Below are 20,727 nucleotides of genomic sequence, written 5' to 3' on the forward strand. Positions count from 1 at the left end.
TGGTTCTTATGCCTTGCTTAAGGTCAGATTATCTTTGAGATAGATAATTTGCCCTATTTACTCTTAGTATTTTGTTTCTTAGCAGTGCTTGTGTTATTTACTTTCTTCCACTACTTATTCACAATTGAGGTAAGTCACATATAAACCCCATGTCAAGTCTATTCATTCCTCATGTGGGTAGTCAATTATTACTAACAGTATTCATTTTGCAGGATCATTCTATCTCTACTCTTTAACTATTTATACATCAGGTCTCACACTATCTATCTAAATACGAGTCATCACTCACTACTATCAAACAACACACACAACGCACGACACACCACACACACACACACAACGCACACACACACACAACAGCTACACACTCCCACACACACACAAACACACACACACACAAAACACACACACACACACACAACAACACACACACACCACACACCACACACAAACACACACACACACACACACCTACACATCACTATTCATCACCACACACCACATCACCACATCATCACAATCACACTATCACACACTCACTTTATACACACATGGACTCATACCAAGTGCCAGCAGCCAGCCAGCCAGGCGAGAGTTACTGCTACTTATTAATGACATTGACAAGGACATGTCAAACACACAGCAGCCAGCCAGGCAAGAGTTACTGCTACTTATTAATGACATTGACAAGGACATGTCAAACACACAGCGACGCAAATAGAGCTCCCACTGACTGATTCCCTAGTTGACACACATTAGATATTCACATATTTCATATCTGCCTCATTGGCATCATGACAGATCCGTGTAATTAGCAATATAGACTGTCTGAGGAGCTCAGCTCAGGAAGAAAGGGAGCACCATAGTGCGCCCCAAGGACTGCTCTTACTACAATACCTCCATACACCGCAAGGACTGCTCTTACTACAGTACCTCCATACACCGCAAGGACTGCTCTTACTACCTCCATACACCATGGTTTCTTCCCTCCTTTCTCCATAACAACTAGCTGCAGGCTCCAATGCCTCTGCCCTGCTTACTTGGAGAAATAAGGACCGGAGGCAGGTGAAGAAAACTAATGCAAAGCAGCAGGAGTGCTGTTCATCATCACACACACTATTCACTCTCCCTTCAGTCCTATCCAACAGCTTCCCATGACCCTCAAACCCTCATCTACCATGTCTTTCCCATGAACCCTTCAACACACACACACGCACGCACACACACACACACACACACACACACGCACACACACACACACACACGTCTGCACTCCCACACAAGTTCAGCCAGGCACCTCTGTTTGATTTACCAGAGAAGACAAACACTGTCTCATGAGGGTTCATCCTCACTGCAGAAAGAGGGGTTTCCTCCCCCTACAGCAGTGCACAGCGTGGTGTGGAAGCGGAACAATCTGTCAACTGGAGAACTGGGTCATGATGTTTAAACCAGAAGATCATTCTGATTGGCCAGTGTATATAGTAGATTATAAATTGGGTCGTTTGGGTTCTGGATACTGATAGGCTAAAAAAGCATTCCAGCCGTGTGCATATCAGACAATATACCAAAGGTATGACACAAACATGCTTATTTACCATTCTATTTATGTTGGCAACCAGTTTAATAGCAATAAGGCACCTCAGGGTTGTGCCTCACGTTGTGTCAAAGAATAGCCATGGTATATGTAAACAATAAGGCCCGCGGAGGTGTGGTATATGGCCAATATACCACGACTAAGGGCTGTTCTTATGCACGACGCAACACGGAGTGCCTGGACACAGCCATTAGCCTCGGTATATTTAAGCAATAATGCCCGAGGAGGTGTGGTATATGGCCAATATACCACGGCTAAGGGCTGTTCTTAAGCACTACGCAACACGGAGTGTCTGGACACAGACCTTAGCCGTGGTATATTTGCCGTACATCACAAACCCCAGAGGTGGCTTATTGCAATTATAAACTGGTTACCAAGGTAATTAGAGTAACGAGGTATTATGGAATCCGAGGTTAATTTCCGAACGAATACGGGGTGCCATTCGCGTCACTAACTGTCTGATATACCACGCTGTCAGCCATTCAGCACTCAGGGCTCGAACCACGCAGTTTATAATTAAGCAATAAGGCATGAGAACCTGGTAATTATCGTGTGAATAATTCCTGACTAACAGCTGGTCATAGAAACAGCACATAGGTGTCAAACCCTGATCTGTTTCACCTGTCTTCACCCCCCTGATTTGTTTCACCTGTCTTGTCTCCACACCCCTCCAGGTGTCGCCCATCTTCCCCATTATCCCCTGTGCATTTATACCTGTGTTCTCTGTTTGTCTGTTGCCAGTTTGTTTTGCTCATTCATACCTACAAGCGTTTCCCCCCTGCTCCTGTCCTGTCTATCGTGCCTGTTTTCAAGTTTTCTGGGTTTTGAGGTTTCTGCCTGCCCTGACCCCGAGCGTGCCTACCGTCCCGTACATTTGCCTCACTACTCAGGATTATCGACCTCTGCCTGCCCTGACCCTGAGCCTGTCTGCCGTCCTGTACCTTTGACTGCCCGTGTTAGATTTAATAAACTTCTGTTACTTCGACATTGTCTGCACCTGGGTCTTACCTTCAAACGTGTTAGTACGAATTGGCCATGATTGACCCAGCAGACCCGGGCCAGCTGCGCAACGCCATCTCCTCCCAAGAACCCACCATCGGGAGGCATGAGGAACTGCTTCGTGGCCTTATGGAGGGGGTCCAAACATTGGCTGAATGCCATGATTGAGGATTGGACAAGTTGCTGGAGTAATTCCACGGGTTGTCTGGGAGGCAGCTTACAACGGTGGTATTTCGATCACTCCACCTTCACGGGAGCCCCGCTTACCCACCCCCCCCACCCCCCNNNNCGAGCCCCTGTCGGGCGTTTCCAGCTCAGTGTGCCCTCCTCTACGGAACGCCTACCACCTGGTGCGGATACGGGAGGGAGATGAGTGGAATAATTGTTTTTATTATTTTGAGTAAATTCATTTTATTTCATCCTTCCACAACACACAATTATCTGAGATTCTGAAGTTGCTAGCTAAAAGGAAAGGGGGTCAGTTATCCCAACTGAATGTGTCTTCCACATTTAACCCAACCCCTCTGAATCAAAGAGGTGCGGGGGGCTGCCATAATCAACATCCATGTCTTCGGGGAACAGTGGGTTAACTGGCTTGCTCAGTGGCAGAACAGCACATTTTTAACTTGTCAGCTCAGGAATTTGAGCCAGCAACCTTTAGGTCACTGGCCCACCACTCTAACCACTAGGCTACCTGCCCGCCTAACTACTGGGCTGGTCGTTCTATCCATTCTATTTGCAATGGTTGCTATGCTAAACAAATCCCTGGCATGAGGTTATGCAGGCTAAATACTTCTCCTTTACTAGCTATCCAACTAAAGCCAACACACAATCACGTCAAGCAGATGAAATGACAGCAAACTATGTTTGTTCTACCTTTGTTTCTGTTGCAGTTTCTTTGGATATATCCATTGTAATGATCCTGATAAATTAATTTGTCAGGTTCAGAGAAGCTATCAGTCTTGTTACGTTCATATGCATGGCACGGTGGAGATCGCAAAAAGAACTGCAGCATTATTACACAGGTTGGAGAGGCAGACTGCAAGGTTTAGACCAGGGATGCATTGATGTGGCTGGGGGCCACAAAAAAATCTGAACTCATCATGCAGGGGTTCGCGGGTCTGCGTACTGACGTCCATACCCAGCCATGGGGCGTAGAGAAAATGTGGCAGTTTTAAAGAAAGTTTTCTGCAATTTTACACATTTTGCTATGGGGTGGAGAGAAGATTTTTCAACCTTATCACTAATTTCATGCAATTCTACTAATTTTGCCTTGGGGCAGAGAGAAATGTTTGCAGTTTTTTATATGATATCTGAGATAGAGTGACTAACAGAATCAATGTGGGCCACCCGGTCGGTAATTTGACCATGATTACTCCAAGTTTAGATACAGTGGGGCAAAAAAGTATTTAGTCAGCCACCAATTGTGCAAGTTCTCCCACTTAAAAAGATGAGAGAGGCCTGTAATTTTCATCATAGGTACACTTCAACTATGACAGACAAAATGAGAGAGAAAAAATCCAGAAAATCACATTGTAGGATTTTTAATGAATTTATTTGCAAATTATGGTGGAAAATAAGTATTTGGTCACCTACAAACAAGCAAAGATTTCTGGCTCTCACAGACCTGTAACTCTCTCTAAGAGGCTCCTCTGTCCTCCACTCGTTACCTGTTATTAATGGCACCTGTTTGAACTTGTATCAGTTATAAAAGACACCTGTCCACAACCTCAAACAGTCACACTCCAAACTCCACTATGGCCAAGACCAAAGAGCTGTCAAAGGACACCAGAAACAAAAAAACAAAAAACGATTCTTTTGGACAAAGGACACATTGCGCCAAGATACTGATGGAAGCTCGTCCAAAAGTAAGAGTTATTTATGATTTTATTCCGTATTATGTGGAAAAATGTGAAACGCAGTTGTCGGCCAATTTTTGCGGCACTAGTCTGGCTGTTAACTCACAATGTATGTCTAGTAACGTTAATTTAAAAAATCTAAATCAGCGGTTGCATTATAACCAATGCATCTTTCATTAGCTGTCCAACCTGTATTTTTTTAGTCAATCTAATCGATAAATAATCGTAAACATAGGTGCCTTTCAAGATGGCCCGGCCAGAATACATGCCATGTTTTGACAGATTACATTGCATAACCACGATTTGTGATGCTAAATATGCACATTTCGAACAAACTCTATATGCATTGTGTAATATGATGTTACAGGACTGTCATCTGAAGAATTCTGAGAAGGTTAGTGAAAACATTTATATATTTTGGTGGCGATAACGTTATCGCCCCTTTTGCCTTGATTCAATGCTGGGGTGATGTTAGCTCATGTGGTATGCTAATATAACGATATATTGTGTTTTCGCTGTAAAACACTAAGAAAATCTGAAATATTGTCTGGATTCACAAGATCTGTGTCTTTCAATTGCTGTATGCTGTGTATTTTCAAAAATGTTTAGGATGAGTATTTTGGTAATTGACGTCGGTCTCTGTAATTATTTTCCGGCTGCTTCCAACGCTATTTCAGATTGCAGCTGCAATGTAGAACTGTGATTTATACCTGAAATATCACATTTTTCTAAAAAAACATATGCTATACCATAAATATGTATCAGACTTCTTATGAAGTTGTTTCTTGGTTAGTGGCTATATATCTTATTTAGTCGAATTAGTGATAGCTACTGATGCAGGAAAAAAATGGTGGAGAAAAAAAGTTGTGTCTTTTGCTATCGTGGTTAGCTAATAGATTTACATATTGTGTCTTCCCTGTAAAACATTTTAAAAATCAGAAATGATGGCTGGATTCACAAGAAGTGTATCTTTCATCTGGTGTCTTGGACTTGTGATTTAATGATATTTAGATGCTAGTATTTACTTGTGACGCTATGCTAGGCTATGCTAGTCAGCTCCCGGATCCGGGATGAGTACCAAGTAAAAGTTAATGCAGGCAAACTTAAATCCGTTTTACCTCATTTCGACCAGCATGTCACATGTGCAACCAAAGGAAAAAAAACTCTAGACCACCTTTACTCCACACATAGAGATGCATACAAAGCTCTCCCCCACCTTCCATTTGGCAAATATGACCATAATTATATCCTCCTATTTCGTGCTCACAAGCAAAAACTAAAGCAGGAAGTACCAGTGACTTGCTAGCACAGACTGGAATATGTTCTGGGGTTCATCAAATGGCATTGAGGGGTATACCACCTCAGTCATCGGCTTCATCAATAAGAGCATCGACAACGTCATCCCAACAGTGGCCGTATGTATATATTCCAACCAGAAGCCATGGATTACATCCTCATTGAGCTAAATACTAGAGCTGCCGCTTTTAAGGAGCGGGACACTAATCCGGATACTTGTATGAAATCCTGTTATGCCCTCAGACAAACCATCAAACAAGCAAAGCGTTAATACAGGATTAAGATTGAATCCTACTACACCGGCTCTGACGTTCATCGGATGTGGCAGGGCTTAAACTATTACGGACTACAAAGGGAAACCCAGCCGCGAGCTGCCCAGTGACAGGATCCAAATAGACGAGTTAAGTGCCTTTTTATGTTCGCTTCGAGGCAACCAACACTGAAGCATGCATGAGAACACCAGCTGTTCTGGACGACTGTGATAACGCTCTCGGTAGCCGGTACTCAACATGACTCCAACACCATCATTAAGTTTGCTGACGACACAACAGTGTCATCAGCAACGATCACCAACAACGATGAGACAGCCTATAGGGAGGAGGTCAGAGACCTGGTAGTGTGGTGCCAGGACACCAACCTCTCCCTCAATGTGAGGAAGACAAAGGAGCTGATCGTGGACCAGTGGAGGCTCCTCAGAGGAGGAAGGGGAGGACTATCCTCCTCAGTGAAATTTCATAAAAATAAAAACAGTGAAACATTAAAGAAGTTATCCTTTTTAGATAAAACTATATTAAATATATTCATATGTCACCAAATAATTGATTAAATAACACTTTTTTGCAATGAAGGTCTACAGTAACTTCAACAGCACTGTCTGGGGTAGCACCATGGTGCAGCTAGCTTCTGTCCTCCTCTGGCTACATTGACTTCATAACAAAACCTAGGAGGCTCGTAGGCCTCACCCCCTTCCATAGACATACATGGTAATTATGACCACTTCCGGAGGACATCCTCCAACCAATCAAAGCTTTTGCAGTATGAATTGACATGTTGTCCATCCAATCCTAGAATTAGGATCAGAGAAAGAACATGTTGAGCTGTATTGGGATTGTGCCACAGAGCATTATGGGGGTTCTATGTGTTTGTTGAGGTTATTGGTGACATTGTTGGATAGAGATTAAGTGTGAAGTGATAGTTGAGCTTTTTTTTTTTTTTTTTTTCAATTCAAATTTGTTTTTTCAAATTACAGGAGACTGAGGAGGTATATTATAAATTGTTTTCTTGGTTTTAGAACTTTATTTTTGTGTCCAGTTAGTGCAATCTATTTAAACKTCAGTAGCTAGCTAGCTCCCAGCGCGAGTGTGTAGTTTTCTGCGCCAACGCTGCCGAAAATGTTGTGGACTTTTTGATGAAGAACCCCTTTCATTCTCTGGGGTTTACGGAAAAGGTTCGAATTAAAAGCAATGGTCGACCTCAGCCTGAGATCCGTTTCATGAAGAAGTATGAAAAGGTGAGGGCATTCAATACCAACTGGTATCAAAAGTATAGCTGGTTAACAGGGTGGCTTTCATCAAGCCGCCTTTATTATTGACTTTGCCTGCGTTTTGGGGCACGCTATAATGTGCTTTTAGAGGACACGACGAGATGGAAAGTTCTGCTGACAAGGGCAACTACAAGGAGCTTGCAGAGGAAATTGCACGTTACGATGTTTTACTTGCTGAACATATCACACTTTCGACTGTCTTTTCTGGGATGTAGAAAATCATTCCGAATGATTTGATCGCATCATCCATTACAAGTTTTTAAAGAGAGAGTTTGACGCAGCGCATTTTTTCGCGTGCGCTCAAGTAGCCTTTCCACTTTCCTCCGGTATTTATTTAGCGAAGATGGTAACACATGATCACTCCGGACAGACACAAGCAAAAACTCATGATATAAATGTTGCAACAAACTAGGCTACACCTAAACATTAGAAATCTGACATGCTGAATGGGATGAAAACGAGACTATTTTTCAGTCTGATCAACTGTAGGCTACTAATAAGAGCAGGTGCATACAGCCTATGCGCCCTGCCCTATGCGCCCTAAACTAATTGGTAACGTTATGTATTTATAGTCCATTTGTGTGTCAGAGAATGTGATCAAATTTAGTTTATATTCAAAATTTGGCTGGCTTAGGCTGCCTATACGTTTTTAATCCATAATGATTAACTGGAATGAATGAATCAACATAATAGTGATGACGGGTGTGAGTAAATGTTTTATACAGCCTACAGTTGCCTGCATGATGCAAACATGCATAAAGCAAGCTCAGCCCTGTGAGTTCTTATGTCTATCAGTTGTTGTCTATGTGTCTGGGTAGAGGAAATCCCCCTCCTAATCTAGTCGAATATGAACAAATGTAAGGTAGCTGCAGTTTGACAGGGTTTTCATCCCCCCAGAGCCAGGAGTTTGTTTCAGGAGTTTTTAAAAATCATGTGACCTGATTAGGGAAAACTGATCCCATCATAGCCCATATAAAACCTTTTTACAAATGAATCACTGTCATACCTTATAGGGTCTAGAGTTTTCCTAGTTAGGTTAACATATAAGGGGAAAACTCCAGGCCCCAGGGGGGAAAAATTGCTACACCACTCTGGGAGCTATGGTGCCACCAGTCTGCTTGCAGTTGTCAGGTATGTGGATGATCAGGGCTTCATTCGGGAACGTTTCTTGGGATACTTTGATGTGTCAAGTAAGCGAGATGTGCAGTCTGTGTTTGACTAAATACATTTTAAGTTCATAGAGAAACTCGTCCAAACCTACGATGGCGCAGCTGTAATGGAATGTATCTGCTATTTTGTATTTACAGCCAAGTCCCCTCCTGTTCCCTGATTTAAAAGGTGATGACTACTCCACTCCACTACCTTTGTCAACTTTCTCCTGACATGAACTGAAGCCACGTCTCATGTGCCCGCTCATCCACTGGCACATTGAATGTTTCCCTCCAAGCACTGTGAGTACCTCTATACATTTTCTCTCATTCCTGTATGTAGAGTCAATCACAAACACAATCACATTATTACACATCAATGATTTTACTCCTTGCTTGGACTAACTCATTCTTACCTCTTTTGTCTAACTGTGTGTTGTGTTATTGTTTTTGGTCTTCCCAGTCAAATCCTGTCCTGCACTGGTCAAGCCTCTGAACAGCTCAACTCATGCTTCATACCCTCATTCAATCACTGACGTGATCCCTTTCCAACACGGTGTCAGTAGCCCTCTCATTCCCATTCCCCATAATATTGTACTATAAATGTCTTTATTAAATGCTTTAGGTTAAAATAATTAGTCTTTGACTATTTCTGAAACACAATTTGTCGTCTTCGTGCGTTATTCGCCTGTACCGTGGGTCTCCCATCCTCCTCAATGTTTCAAGTCACCAGCCTCCACTGTCGCGGACTACAGGAAAAGGCGGGCCGAACAGGCCCCCGTTAACATTGACGGGGCTGTAGTAGAGCAGGTTGAGAGTTTCAAGTTCGTTGGTGTAAACATCACCAACGAACTGTCATGATCCAAACACACCAAGACAGTCGTGAAGAGGGCACGACAAAACCTATTTCCCCTCAGGAGACTGAAAAGATTTGGCATGGGTCCCCAGATCCTCAAAAAATTCTGCAGCTGCACCATCGAGAGCATCCTGACCGGTTGCATCACCGCTTGGTATGGTAACTGCTCGGCATCTGACAGCAAGGCGCTACAGAGGGTAGTGCGTACGGCCCAGTACATCACTGGGGCCAAGCTTCCTGCCATGCAGGACCTATATACAAAGCAGTGTCAGAGGAAAGCCCAAAAGATTGTCAAAGACTCCAGTCACCCAAGTCATAGACTGTTCTCTCTGCTACCACACGGGAAGCGCCAAGTCTAGAACCAAAAGGCTTCTAAACAGCTTCTACCCCCAAGCCATAAGACTGCTGAACAATTAATCAAATGGCCATCTGATTATTTACATTGACACCCCCCTCCCCCCACCCCATTTGATTTTTACACTGCTGCTACTCGCTGTTTATTATCTATGCATAGTCACTTCACCCCTACCTACATGTACAAATTACCTCAACTAACCTGTACCCCCGCACATTGACTCTGTACCGTTACCCCCTGTATATACTGTAGCCTCGTTATTGTTGTTTTGTGTTACTTTTTATTATTTTATCTAGTTTCTTGAACTGCACTGTTGGTTAAGGGCCTGTAAGTAAACATTTCACGGTAAGGTCTACACATGTTGTATTCGGCGCAGGTGTCAAATAAAGTTTGATTTGAAACCTGAATGCACTCCTGAGTCCTTTCTGTGCACTCCAAAACTACAATGCGTTTCTCTGAATTGCCTTGTCAAAGCCTAACACTGTACGATCACATTCTATAACTTAGCTAGTCATGTTGGCAATAGAACCAGCTTTCATATGATGCCCACCTGACCCTGATTGTGATTTATAATGGGACGTTTTTGTATTGCGTAAAACAAAAACAGTAATTATGTGATGGCGGAGATGCAGGGTTGTGTTCCAAACAAAACAACTACAAGTGTGCTTGCTCTAGTTCCTCAACGGCACAACTAGGAGAGATCAAAAAGGCACCTTATAGTTGAAGACTCTGTTTTGAGTCATAAAAAAAGGATGAAATCCCTTAGGAACTGTGCACACGTTGGAGAGGTGTGTGTCCACTTGGAGACACCAGTTAGTCCTCTCACTCAAATTCTTGTAATTGTTTTGTCTTATGTTGCACCTACTCCACATTTTACAGGAATATTCTTATCATGTCACTGAATGTATCCAGAGTATTTTCAGATTTTGCTATTAACAAATGTGAATGTGAAATGCCCATAAAATCAACAGTGTAAGGTTTAGATTCAGTCTTGAGTCAGGTGTACAGTTGTGTCCTCAACTTTGGTCTAATACGTTTCCCATAATCTCCAAACTGTTCCCCTTCAATTGCTACCATGCTTATGCATATGCATTTCATATTTCTTTTGTAAGAAACATTTCAATGTAGCCCTATCTATATAGGCCAATTCCCATGAGTGTAAAGGGTTAAAGGTACGCCACAGTATTCCTTGGGTTGGGTTTATTTCAATGATGCCCACAGCTGGCAGCACCTTAGTAATCATCAATTCAGAGTGCAGCTGCATGCAACCCGATAAATTTGGTTTCACTTTGGATATCACTATAGGGCTAGTTATCGACGATAGGTAAATTACACAATGGAAATTAGACAATATTTTTAAATGTCAGCAATTCATATACACATATTGAAAGCATTAAATGAGAAGTAAAAGGTGTGCAATATGAAAAAGAAAATCATTTTTAAATTATTGACGGTCCCTAACTAGCCCAACAGAGGCAATACAAGGTCAAACCAATTTTCCCACGGTCTGGCTTCAGCCAGTCCCACTGGCTGGCTGAAGCTAATTGGCAAAAGGAGTTGGCTAGCTTGCTAGTTAGCCTAGGCTACTTTCAGCCTGGTTAGACTGTTTCAAGTTATCTAGAACGGTGAGTGACTAACTGTACACATGTACAGTTTAAGCAGAGCGAATGTACAAACACGTCCCACATGCAAACACACACACAAGAGACAACCACATCAAAGCACGCCTCCAAGACCCTAATCTCCTTCTCAGTTACATTTCTTAGTGAAGTGGATTGAAACTGGATAAATCAGTCAGTTTAAGTGTAAATGAGCAATATGAAGAATGGTACTGTTGGTATAGATATTACTATGTGTGGTTTGTTGTAGCGTATAGAGAAACTAAATTGGTGTGAGAACATTGTGGGTCATGAATGGTGTTGTGCTATATAGTACTGGTGTTGTGTGAGAGGCGTTTTGTGTTGGTGCTGCCTGGGATCAGCCACTTTTCAGCCCAACATTGCCTGAGATAGATTACAGCTGACACAATGTCAATACTAACCACACACATGTACATTTACTCGTGCACATGCACACGCACACACACTCAAACACACACAGAGGCACGTTGCTTATGCACAATTTTTCTTCTATAGATGACTTTAATCCAGATGGACAGGAATGGTACACGCCTTCTACACCCACTTTCTATCCCACTCTCTCTCTCTATACCCCTCTCTMTTTCACACTCCCTCCATCTTTATCTCGCTGTCTGTCCTCCACCACTCCCTCTCTCTCTCTGTCTTTCTCTTGTTAGCGGTTAAACTCAATCTGTCCTTGTCCGGTCTAATCAAAGTCTCCACAATTTCAATTTCAGCTGTTATATGTGGGGGTCACTGACTGCGTTCTTCGTCTTTTTGCGATATCTTTAGGGCGAGAGATGGCAAAAGGTGTTTCCTGTGCATACATATTCCCTTAGCTGAGCTGGGTGACGGTAAATAAGCCTCAGGGCCTGTGGCAACACCCTCAGCTCAGCTCAGTTCAGTGCACACTCAGGGTTACACAGCATAGTCATAGAGTGAACTCTTACCACTGCACAGTACTGCTGCACAATACTAATACATGACCAGACTTGATTTTGCATTCCTGTTTGCAAGGGATTTAGTATTTACTTGGAAGTTATGTAGTAACAGTAGTTTTTGGTACTTACTTTATGAGTTCAACACAACCTGATGACAAATGGTAATGGTGCTTGTTTTAATGAATGCCAGAAAAGAAGAGTTATTCATACAGTATGAYGTAATTGCCATTTCACTACGTAACTTCTGATTAAAGGAGTAAGTATTTCACTAATGTATTACAGTTTCTCCTGGTCCATAGACCACGTTCAGGGTGTGGAACCATCTAACATCAAATTGTAAAATAGTGAACTAATCTTTTAAATACCAGGGACTAGCATACGTATAGCCATAACAGCATTACCATAACAGAGCCCTTTCATCAAATGTATATCAGCATGTTAAATGTGAAACCAGAGGGAAAATAACTCTGGACCACCTATACTCCACACACAGAGACGCATACCAAGCTCTCCCTCACCCTCCATTTGGCAAATCTGACCATAATTCCATTCTCCTGATTCCTGCTTACAMGCAGAAATTAAAGCAGGAAGCACCGGTGACTATATCAATAAAAAAGTGGTCAGATGAAGCAGATGCTAAGCTACAGGATTGTTTTGCTAGCACAGACTGGAATATGTTCCAGGATTCCTCCAATGGCAGTGAGGAGTACACTACATCTGTCATTGGCTTCATCAATAAGCGCATCGATGATGTCATCCCCACAGTGACCATACGTACATACCAGAAGCCATGGATTACAGGCAGCATCCGCACTGACCTAAAGGCTAGAGCGGCCGCTTTCAAGGAGCGGGACTCATACCCGGAAGCTTATAAGAAATTCCTCTATGCCCTCCGACAAACCATCAAACAGGCAAAGCGTCAATACAGGACTAAGATCGAGTCGTACTACACTGGCTCTGATGCTCGTCAGATGTGKCAGGGCTTGCAAACCATTACAGACTACAAAGGGAAGCACAGCTGAGAGCTGCCCAGTGACACGAGCCTACCAGACGAGCTAAACTACTTCTATGCTCGCTTCGAGGRAAATAACACTGAAACATACATGAGAGCATCAGCTGTACTGGAAGACTGTGTGATCACGCTCTCCGCAGCCGATGTGAGTAAGACCTTTAGACAGGTCAACATTTACAAGGCCGCAGGGCCAGATGGATTACCAGGATGTGTACTGCGAGCATACGCTGACCAACTAGCAAGTGTCTTCACTGACATGTTTAACCTCTCCTTGTCCGAGTCTGTAATACCATCATGTTTTAAGCAGACCACCATAGTGCCTGTGCCCAAGAACACTAAGGTAACCTGCCTAAATGACGACCGACCCATAGCACTCACGTCTGTAGCCATGAAGTGCTTTGAAAGGCTGGTCATGGCTCACATCAACACCATCAACCCAGAAACCCTAGACCCACTCCAATTTGCATACCGCCCCAACAGATCCACAGATGATGCAATCTCTATTGCACTCCACACTGCCCTTTCCCACCTGGACAAAAGGAACACCTATGTGAGAATGCTATTCATTGACTACAGCTCAGCGTTCAACACCATAGTGCCCTCAAAGCTCATCAATAAGCTAAGGACCCTGGGACTAAAAAACCTCCCTCTGCAATTGGATCCTGGACTTCCTGACGGGCCGCCCCCAGGTAGTAAGGGTAGGTAACAACACATTCACCACGCTAATCCTCAACACGGGCCCCTCAGGGGTGCGTATTCAGCCCCCTCCTGTACTCCCTGTTCACTCATGACTGCACGGTCAGGCACGACTCCAACACCATCACCATCATCACCACCATCAGCCTATAGGGTCAGAGGTCAGAGACCTGGCCGTGTGGTGCCAGGACAACAGCCTCTCCCTCAACGTGATCAAGACAAAGGAGATGATTGTGTACTACAGGAAAAAGAGGGGCTGCATCGACGGGGCTGCACTGGAGCAGGTTGAGAGCCAACAAACTAACATGCTCCAAGCACACCAAGACAGTCGTGAAGCGGACATTACAAAACCTATTCCCCCTCAGGAGACTGAAAAGATTTGGCATGGGTCCTCAGATCCTCAAAAGGTTTTACAGCTGCACCAGCGAGAGCATCCTGACTTGTTGCATCACTGCCTGGTATGGCAACTGCTCGGCCTCTGACCGCAAGGCACGACAGAGGGTAGTGTGAACGGCCCGGTACATCACTGGGGCCAAGCTTCCTGCCACCCAGGACCTCTATACCAGGCGGTGTCAGAGAAAGGCCCTAAAAATTGTCAAAGACTCCAGCCACCCTAGTCATAGACTGTTCTCTCTGCTACTGCACGGCAAGCGGTACCGGAGCGCCAAGTCTAGGTCCAAGAGGCTTCTAAACAGCTTCTACACCCAAGCCATAAGACTCCTGAACATCTAGTCAAATGGCCACCCAGACTATTTGCATTGCCCCCCATTTGCATCTCCACACCAGTGCCACTCTCTGTTGTCATCTATGCACCTCAACTAACCTGTGCCCCCGCACATTGACTCTATACCGGCACCCCCCTGTATATATTGTTATTTTTTACTGCTGCTCTTTAATTACTTGTTACTTTTGTCTCTTAACTGTTGGTTAGGGGCTCGTAAGTAAACATTTCACTGTAAGGTCTACTACACCTGTTGTATTCGGCACATGTGACTAATACAATTTGATTTGATTTGATTACTGCCACTAAAGCTATCAGGGCTACTGTACTCTAATATCACTGTGTGTTTGGCCAAAGGCCACGTTTCCTCTGATCCATTCAAAGAGAATGATAATCTGATTTATGCATTCTGCATTTCTTTTAGATATCAGCATGATTCTGGAAACTTTCCATCTACTGTATCCTGCAGCTCAGTTAGGAGCTCCAGCTTGGAGACTTATTTTATGGACAGAAAATTAAGCCACCAAACCACAAACATCAATCCCTTCACTTCTAATTGTGTTTTTTCCTTTTGAGCAAAAAAATCCTCAAAGATTATGGAAAATCTTTGCTGTTGCATAAGGCTGTAATCTGATGCATCTTGGGCATTCTCATTATCAAACAGTGGAATATAGGAATTTATTCTCCCTCTGTTCCTAAACTAATCGGATATGCTTACGCATGGATACTAGCGTCCTGGTCCTTGGATGCTATTTGCTAAGAGGTATTTTAGGCATTGTGACGCAACGAGCTGTTCATGGACAAATTTGAAAATCCACGGAAATTGGTTGGACAAATCCAAGGTGATCTTTGCTCATTGTTTTGCCCAGAGACTGACAGACACAAGCTGGGTGTCGACTCTTTCCCTAGGTTTTATTCCATAATACAGTACACTCTGAAAATAGACACAAAGGTTATTTTTAAATCTTGTTTGTCATGGCTAAAGAATTTTTWAAATCTCAAATAAAACACCAAGCTTAAAAACAGGATTGCATATGGTTTATTCGTGATAAAAGCACGTATTAATTGTAATTATATCCTCCCGAGTGGTGCAGCGGTCTAAGACACTGCATCACAGTGCTAGAGGTGTCATTACAGACCCGGGTTCGATCCCAGGCTGTGTCGCAGCGACCRGGCGACCCATGAGGCGGCACACAATTGGCCCAGCGTCGTCCGGGTTTGGCCGGCCGGGATATCCTTGCCCCATTGCGCTCTAKYGACTCCTTGTGGTGGGCTGGGCGCACTTCGGATGCCAGTTGTATAGCGTTTCCTCTGACATATTGGTGCGGCTGGCTTCCAGGTTAAGCGAGCAGTGTGTCAAGAAACAGTGCAGCGTAGCAGGGTTGTGTTTTGGAAGACTCATGGCTCTCGACCTTTGCCTCTCCCGAGTCCGTACGGGAGTTGCAGCGATGGGACAAGACTGTWACTACCAATTGGGGAGATAAAGGGGTAAAAAAAAAATCTACTTTGTAATTATTGTGCAGATGTGATGGCTATCAACACGGCCTATTCAATGTACAGTAGTTTGCTATTAAAAAGTATTACTGTCAGATCTGACAGTGCTTATAGTGATGCTTTATTTTGTCATAAGGGAAAAGAAGGGCTTAACGTGTAGAAATAAATACTTTTTCTATTGACCGTGGTCTCTTACCTCTCAACCTCATGGTATCCCTTCTCTCTCTCTCTCTCGCTCCCTTCTTTCGCTCTCTCTCTCGCTCCTTTCTTCTCTCTCTCTCTCTCTCTCTGACCCCTGTCGCAGGGCTACCTAACACTGCACAGTGTGATCAGATGTTGTCTAGTAAGCAACTTTAGGGCCCTGATCTCTTGTGGTCAGCTTAATGCTATAATCATCTGGATCTCACCTCATGACCTGGTCTCCTGCTCACCGATAGGGGCCCAGATTTGTGACCCAAAGAACTTTTCCCCAGTGCAGCCGATTGGCCCTACTGATGCCTGCTCATACCCTACCACCTCTGCACTAGAAGACGTCTGGGACTATACTACACTTCCTGTCTGTCTGGCTGTCAACATGCACTAACTGCAGATCAAACACTCCTCTTTAGCTTTGGTTCATATTACTGTCTCATTCTCATCTTGCCCAGGTGTCATTGGCCAGGTTGTAGGTGTGTGTGAGCGTGCATATTTATGTGTGCGTGCGTGCGTGCGTGCGAGAGAGAGAGAGAGAGAGAGAGAGAGAGTGAGAGAGAGAGAGTTAGACACTGTGTGTGTGAGGGGAGGAGAGGGTCACTGCTCTATATCCCACCCTTCTCAGGTCAGATTCCTCCTTGGACAAACTAAGGGGGTAATTATTGATTAATCAGTATACTGTACATTAATGCGCTGGATGGATCGGAGAGGGGAGAATCACCGCAGATCACTGGCAGAGAGCTTTCATATAGCGGGCCAGCCAGGCGGCCATCTTAAGAAAGGCCAGGACAGGAAGAGGTGGAGGGAAGGTGGGAGCAGAGGCTGATGCTGCATTTTGCAACTATCACACTGTTGATGGTAATATGACATCTTTAACACTGTACACCTACCACCATTATAGGAAATGTGTATACTGCAAATATTACAGTTTAATGAGAGGTAAATACTTCAGAGTGGTTGCGGATCTGACTGAAACAAAACACAGGTATGCTACAGTTTAACACCATCTGCTCACTGTACATAATTCAAAACAACATTGTACATAACTAAAAAGACCTAAATGCATATTCCTATGAAACTGAGATCAAATGGTTAGCATGAAGATGCTGCGTGGATGTTTCACCGGTTAAACTTGGAAGAATGATAATTTACGATTGGCAGTGAGAAATGTGAATGGAGGGTGACCACAAAAATATGTGTGTAAAATAAAGATAAACAAATACATGCGCAGAACATGATATGGGTCTTCCAGGGGGGGCGGGGCGGGACAAAAAAGACAACTATTACCATGCCAATGCTGATGGCTTGATGGTAGAATGCACTTAACATGGAGGAATGGCGATGGATCACTCATATAACACTCTGCACACACCCTAAATGAAAGACACAAACACTGGAACGAAGTGAGTTCCCTAAAGTGCAGTGAACTCAACTAGGAGACATTTAGTGGCCTGAAGCTGTGTTATGCAAATACACAGTCATATGTGAGAGCATCGAAGCTTTCCTGTTGTTTTTCACTGTTGTTTATGATATCGCTCACAGTTGCAACCCCAATGGGTATTACCATAACAAAGCTATGAGGCATGGCAGCAGTGCACTCTGTAGCCACTAGAAGAATGGGAATACAGCACGGTGCTATTTCAGGCCCGTGGAGAGGTTGTTATCATACATTACTCTGGGGCTTTCACACACAGAGACATAAACATGCACATAAACTCAAACACACATATACGGGAGGCACACTCATGGACACACACGCACGCATACAGTTAACTGCCCAAATAAAGGAAACACCATCATAAAGTGTCTTAATAAGGCGTTGGACCACCAGGAGCCAGAACAGCTTCAATGCACCTTGGAACAGACTATACAAGTGTCTGGAACTCTATTGAAGTGATGCGACATCATTCTTCCACAAGAAATCCCATCATTTGATGTTTTGTTGATGGTGGTGGAACACACTGGCTCAGGCGCTGCTGCTGAATCTCCCATAAGTGTTCAATTGGGTTGAGATCTGGTGACTGAGACGGCCACGGCATACGGTTCACACAACGGTTCACACAACACACAACAAACATACGGTTCACACAACAAGCTCACACAGTCTCACATCAGAATTAGATGTTCATCCATGTATCGTCAAATTTCTAAGTTGCTCCAAACGTCAAATTTTGAAGTGTATGGTTGCTGTATGGTTCCAAGGTTAAGTTTATTCATTAACGCTGAATTCTTAAATTTAGGCATTAACTATGAATGTGTCAAGTAAGGCTTAAGGTTTGGGAAAGGCTTGAAACAAAAAATATAAACAAAACAAACTTTATCGCTGGATTTTAGCACGCGACCTTTGGAACATGAGGGAGCCTACTTGAAGGTAAAAGTGATCACTGTTGCCCATAGGGATCTGTTTCCACGTCATCTCCTGACGTCCCTCAGAMATGGATGGACATCGAATACTGACTTGTATCACGGGTGACCTGCCTGGGTTTACATTGTTTTCATGCTCATCAAACCATTCAGGGACCACTCGTGCCCTGTGGATGGGGGAATTGTCTTCCTATGGGGGCATAGCCATGGTAGCCCAAAAATGTGCCAAAATAATGACCTGCCCAGAATTTTGATACATAAGCCTAAGCATAATGCAATGTTAGGTGCTTAATTAGCTCAGGAACCACACCTGTGTGGAAGCACCTGCCTTCAATATACTTTGTATCCTTATTTACTCGTTTCCATTATTTGACCTGTACATACATTAACACGCACGCACGCACGCACGCACGCACGCACGCACGCACGCACACACACACACACACAGAGAGAGAGAGAGAGAGAGAGAGAGAGACACCAATCTTGGGTTCTTCATCAGGATCTGTGTTTTTTATTTCACCTTTATGTAACCAGGTAGGCCAGTTGAGAACAAGTTCTCCTTTACAACTGCRACCTGGCMAAGATAAAGCAAAGCAGTGCGACACAAACAACAACACAGTTGAGTTACACATGGAATAAACAAACCTTACAGTCAATAACACAATAGAAAAAAATCTATATACCGTGTGTGCAAATGAGGTAAGATWWGGGAGGTAAGGCAATAAATAGGCTGTAGTGGTAATTACAATTTAGCAATTAAACACTGGAGTGATAGATGTGGCAGAAGATGAATGTGCAAGTAGAGATACTGGGGTGCAAAGGAGCAAAAAATAAATAACAATATGGGGATGAGGTAGTTGGAAGGGCTATTTACAGATGGGCTATGTACAGGTGCAATGGTCTATGAGCTGCTCTGACAGCTGATGCTTAAMGTTAGTGAGGGAGATATGAGTCTCCAGCTTCAGTGATTTTTGCAATTCGTTACAGTCATTGGCAGCAGAGAACTGGAAGGAAAGGCGGCCAAAGAGGAATTGGCTTTGGGGGTGACCAGTGAAATATACCTGCTGGAGCGCGTGTTACTGGTGGGTGCTGCTATGGTGACCAGTGAGCTGAGATAAGGTGGGGTTTTACCTAGCAAAGATYTATAGATGACCTGGATCCAGTGGGTTTGGCGACGAAYATGAAGCKAGGGCCAGCCAACGAGAGCATACAAGTCGCAGTGGTGGGTAGTATATGGGGCTTTGGTGACAAAACGRATGGCACTGTGATAGACTAAATCCAATTTGCTGAGTAGAGTAAATGACATCGCYGAAGTCAAGGATCAGTAGGATAGTCAGTTTTACGAAAGTATGTTTGGAAGCATGAGTGAAGGATGCTTTGTTGCAAAATAGGAAGGATTTAATTTTGGATTGGAGATGCTTAATGTGAGTCTGGAAGGAGAGTTTACAGTCTAACCAGACACCTAGGTATTTGTAGTTGTCCACATATTCTAAGTCAGAACCGTCCAGAGTAGTGATGCTGGACGGGCAGGCAGGTGTGGGCAGCGATCGGTTGAAGAGCATGCATTTAGTTTTACTTGCATTTAAGAGCAGTTGGAGGCCATGGAAGGAGAGTTGTATGGCACTGAAGCTCGTCTGGAAGTTAGTTAACACAGTGTCCAAAGAAGGGCCAGAAGTATACAGAATGGTGTCGTCYGTGCATAGGTGGATCAGAGAATCACCAGCAGCAAGAGCGACATCATTGATGTATACAGAGAAAAGAGTCGGCCCGAGAATTGAACCCTGTGGCACCCCCATAGAGACTGCCAGAGGTCCGGACAACAGGCCCTCCGATTTGACACACTGAACTCTGTCTGAGAAGTAGTTGGTGAACCAGTCGAGGCAGTCATTTTAGAAACCAAGGCTGTTGAGTCTGCCGATAAGAATGCGGTGATTGACAGAGTCGAAGCCTTGGCCAGGTCGATGAATACGGCTGCACAGTATTGTCTTTTATCGATGGCGGTTATGATATCGTTTAGGACCTTGAGCGTGGCTGAGGT

The 20,727-nt window shown here is 43.9% G+C and overlaps 1 protein-coding gene across 2 annotated transcripts in view; it reads right to left on the reverse strand.

Annotated features, from left to right (window-relative positions):
• Positions 1-20,727, reverse strand: part of LOC111950842 (fibroblast growth factor 11-like) — a 50,267-nt gene that overhangs the window by 21,864 nt on the left and 7,676 nt on the right. Inside the window, exons 2-3 of one of the 2 annotated variants that reach the window (XM_070434587.1) lie at positions 15,889-15,921; positions 2,216-2,229 (exon numbers count right to left, since the gene is read on the reverse strand). The exons of the other annotated variant lie outside the window; for it this stretch is intronic. Of the exons in view, the coding sequence (XP_070290688.1) occupies positions 2,216-2,229; positions 15,889-15,921 (47 nt within the window). The remainder of the gene's footprint in view (positions 1-2,215; positions 2,230-15,888; positions 15,922-20,727) is intronic. 2 annotated transcript variants of the gene reach the window in all.

This window comes from Salvelinus sp. IW2-2015, linkage group LG23 (assembly GCF_002910315.2).
Source record: "Salvelinus sp. IW2-2015 linkage group LG23, ASM291031v2, whole genome shotgun sequence".
Lineage (NCBI taxonomy): Eukaryota > Metazoa > Chordata > Actinopteri > Salmoniformes > Salmonidae > Salvelinus > Salvelinus sp. IW2-2015.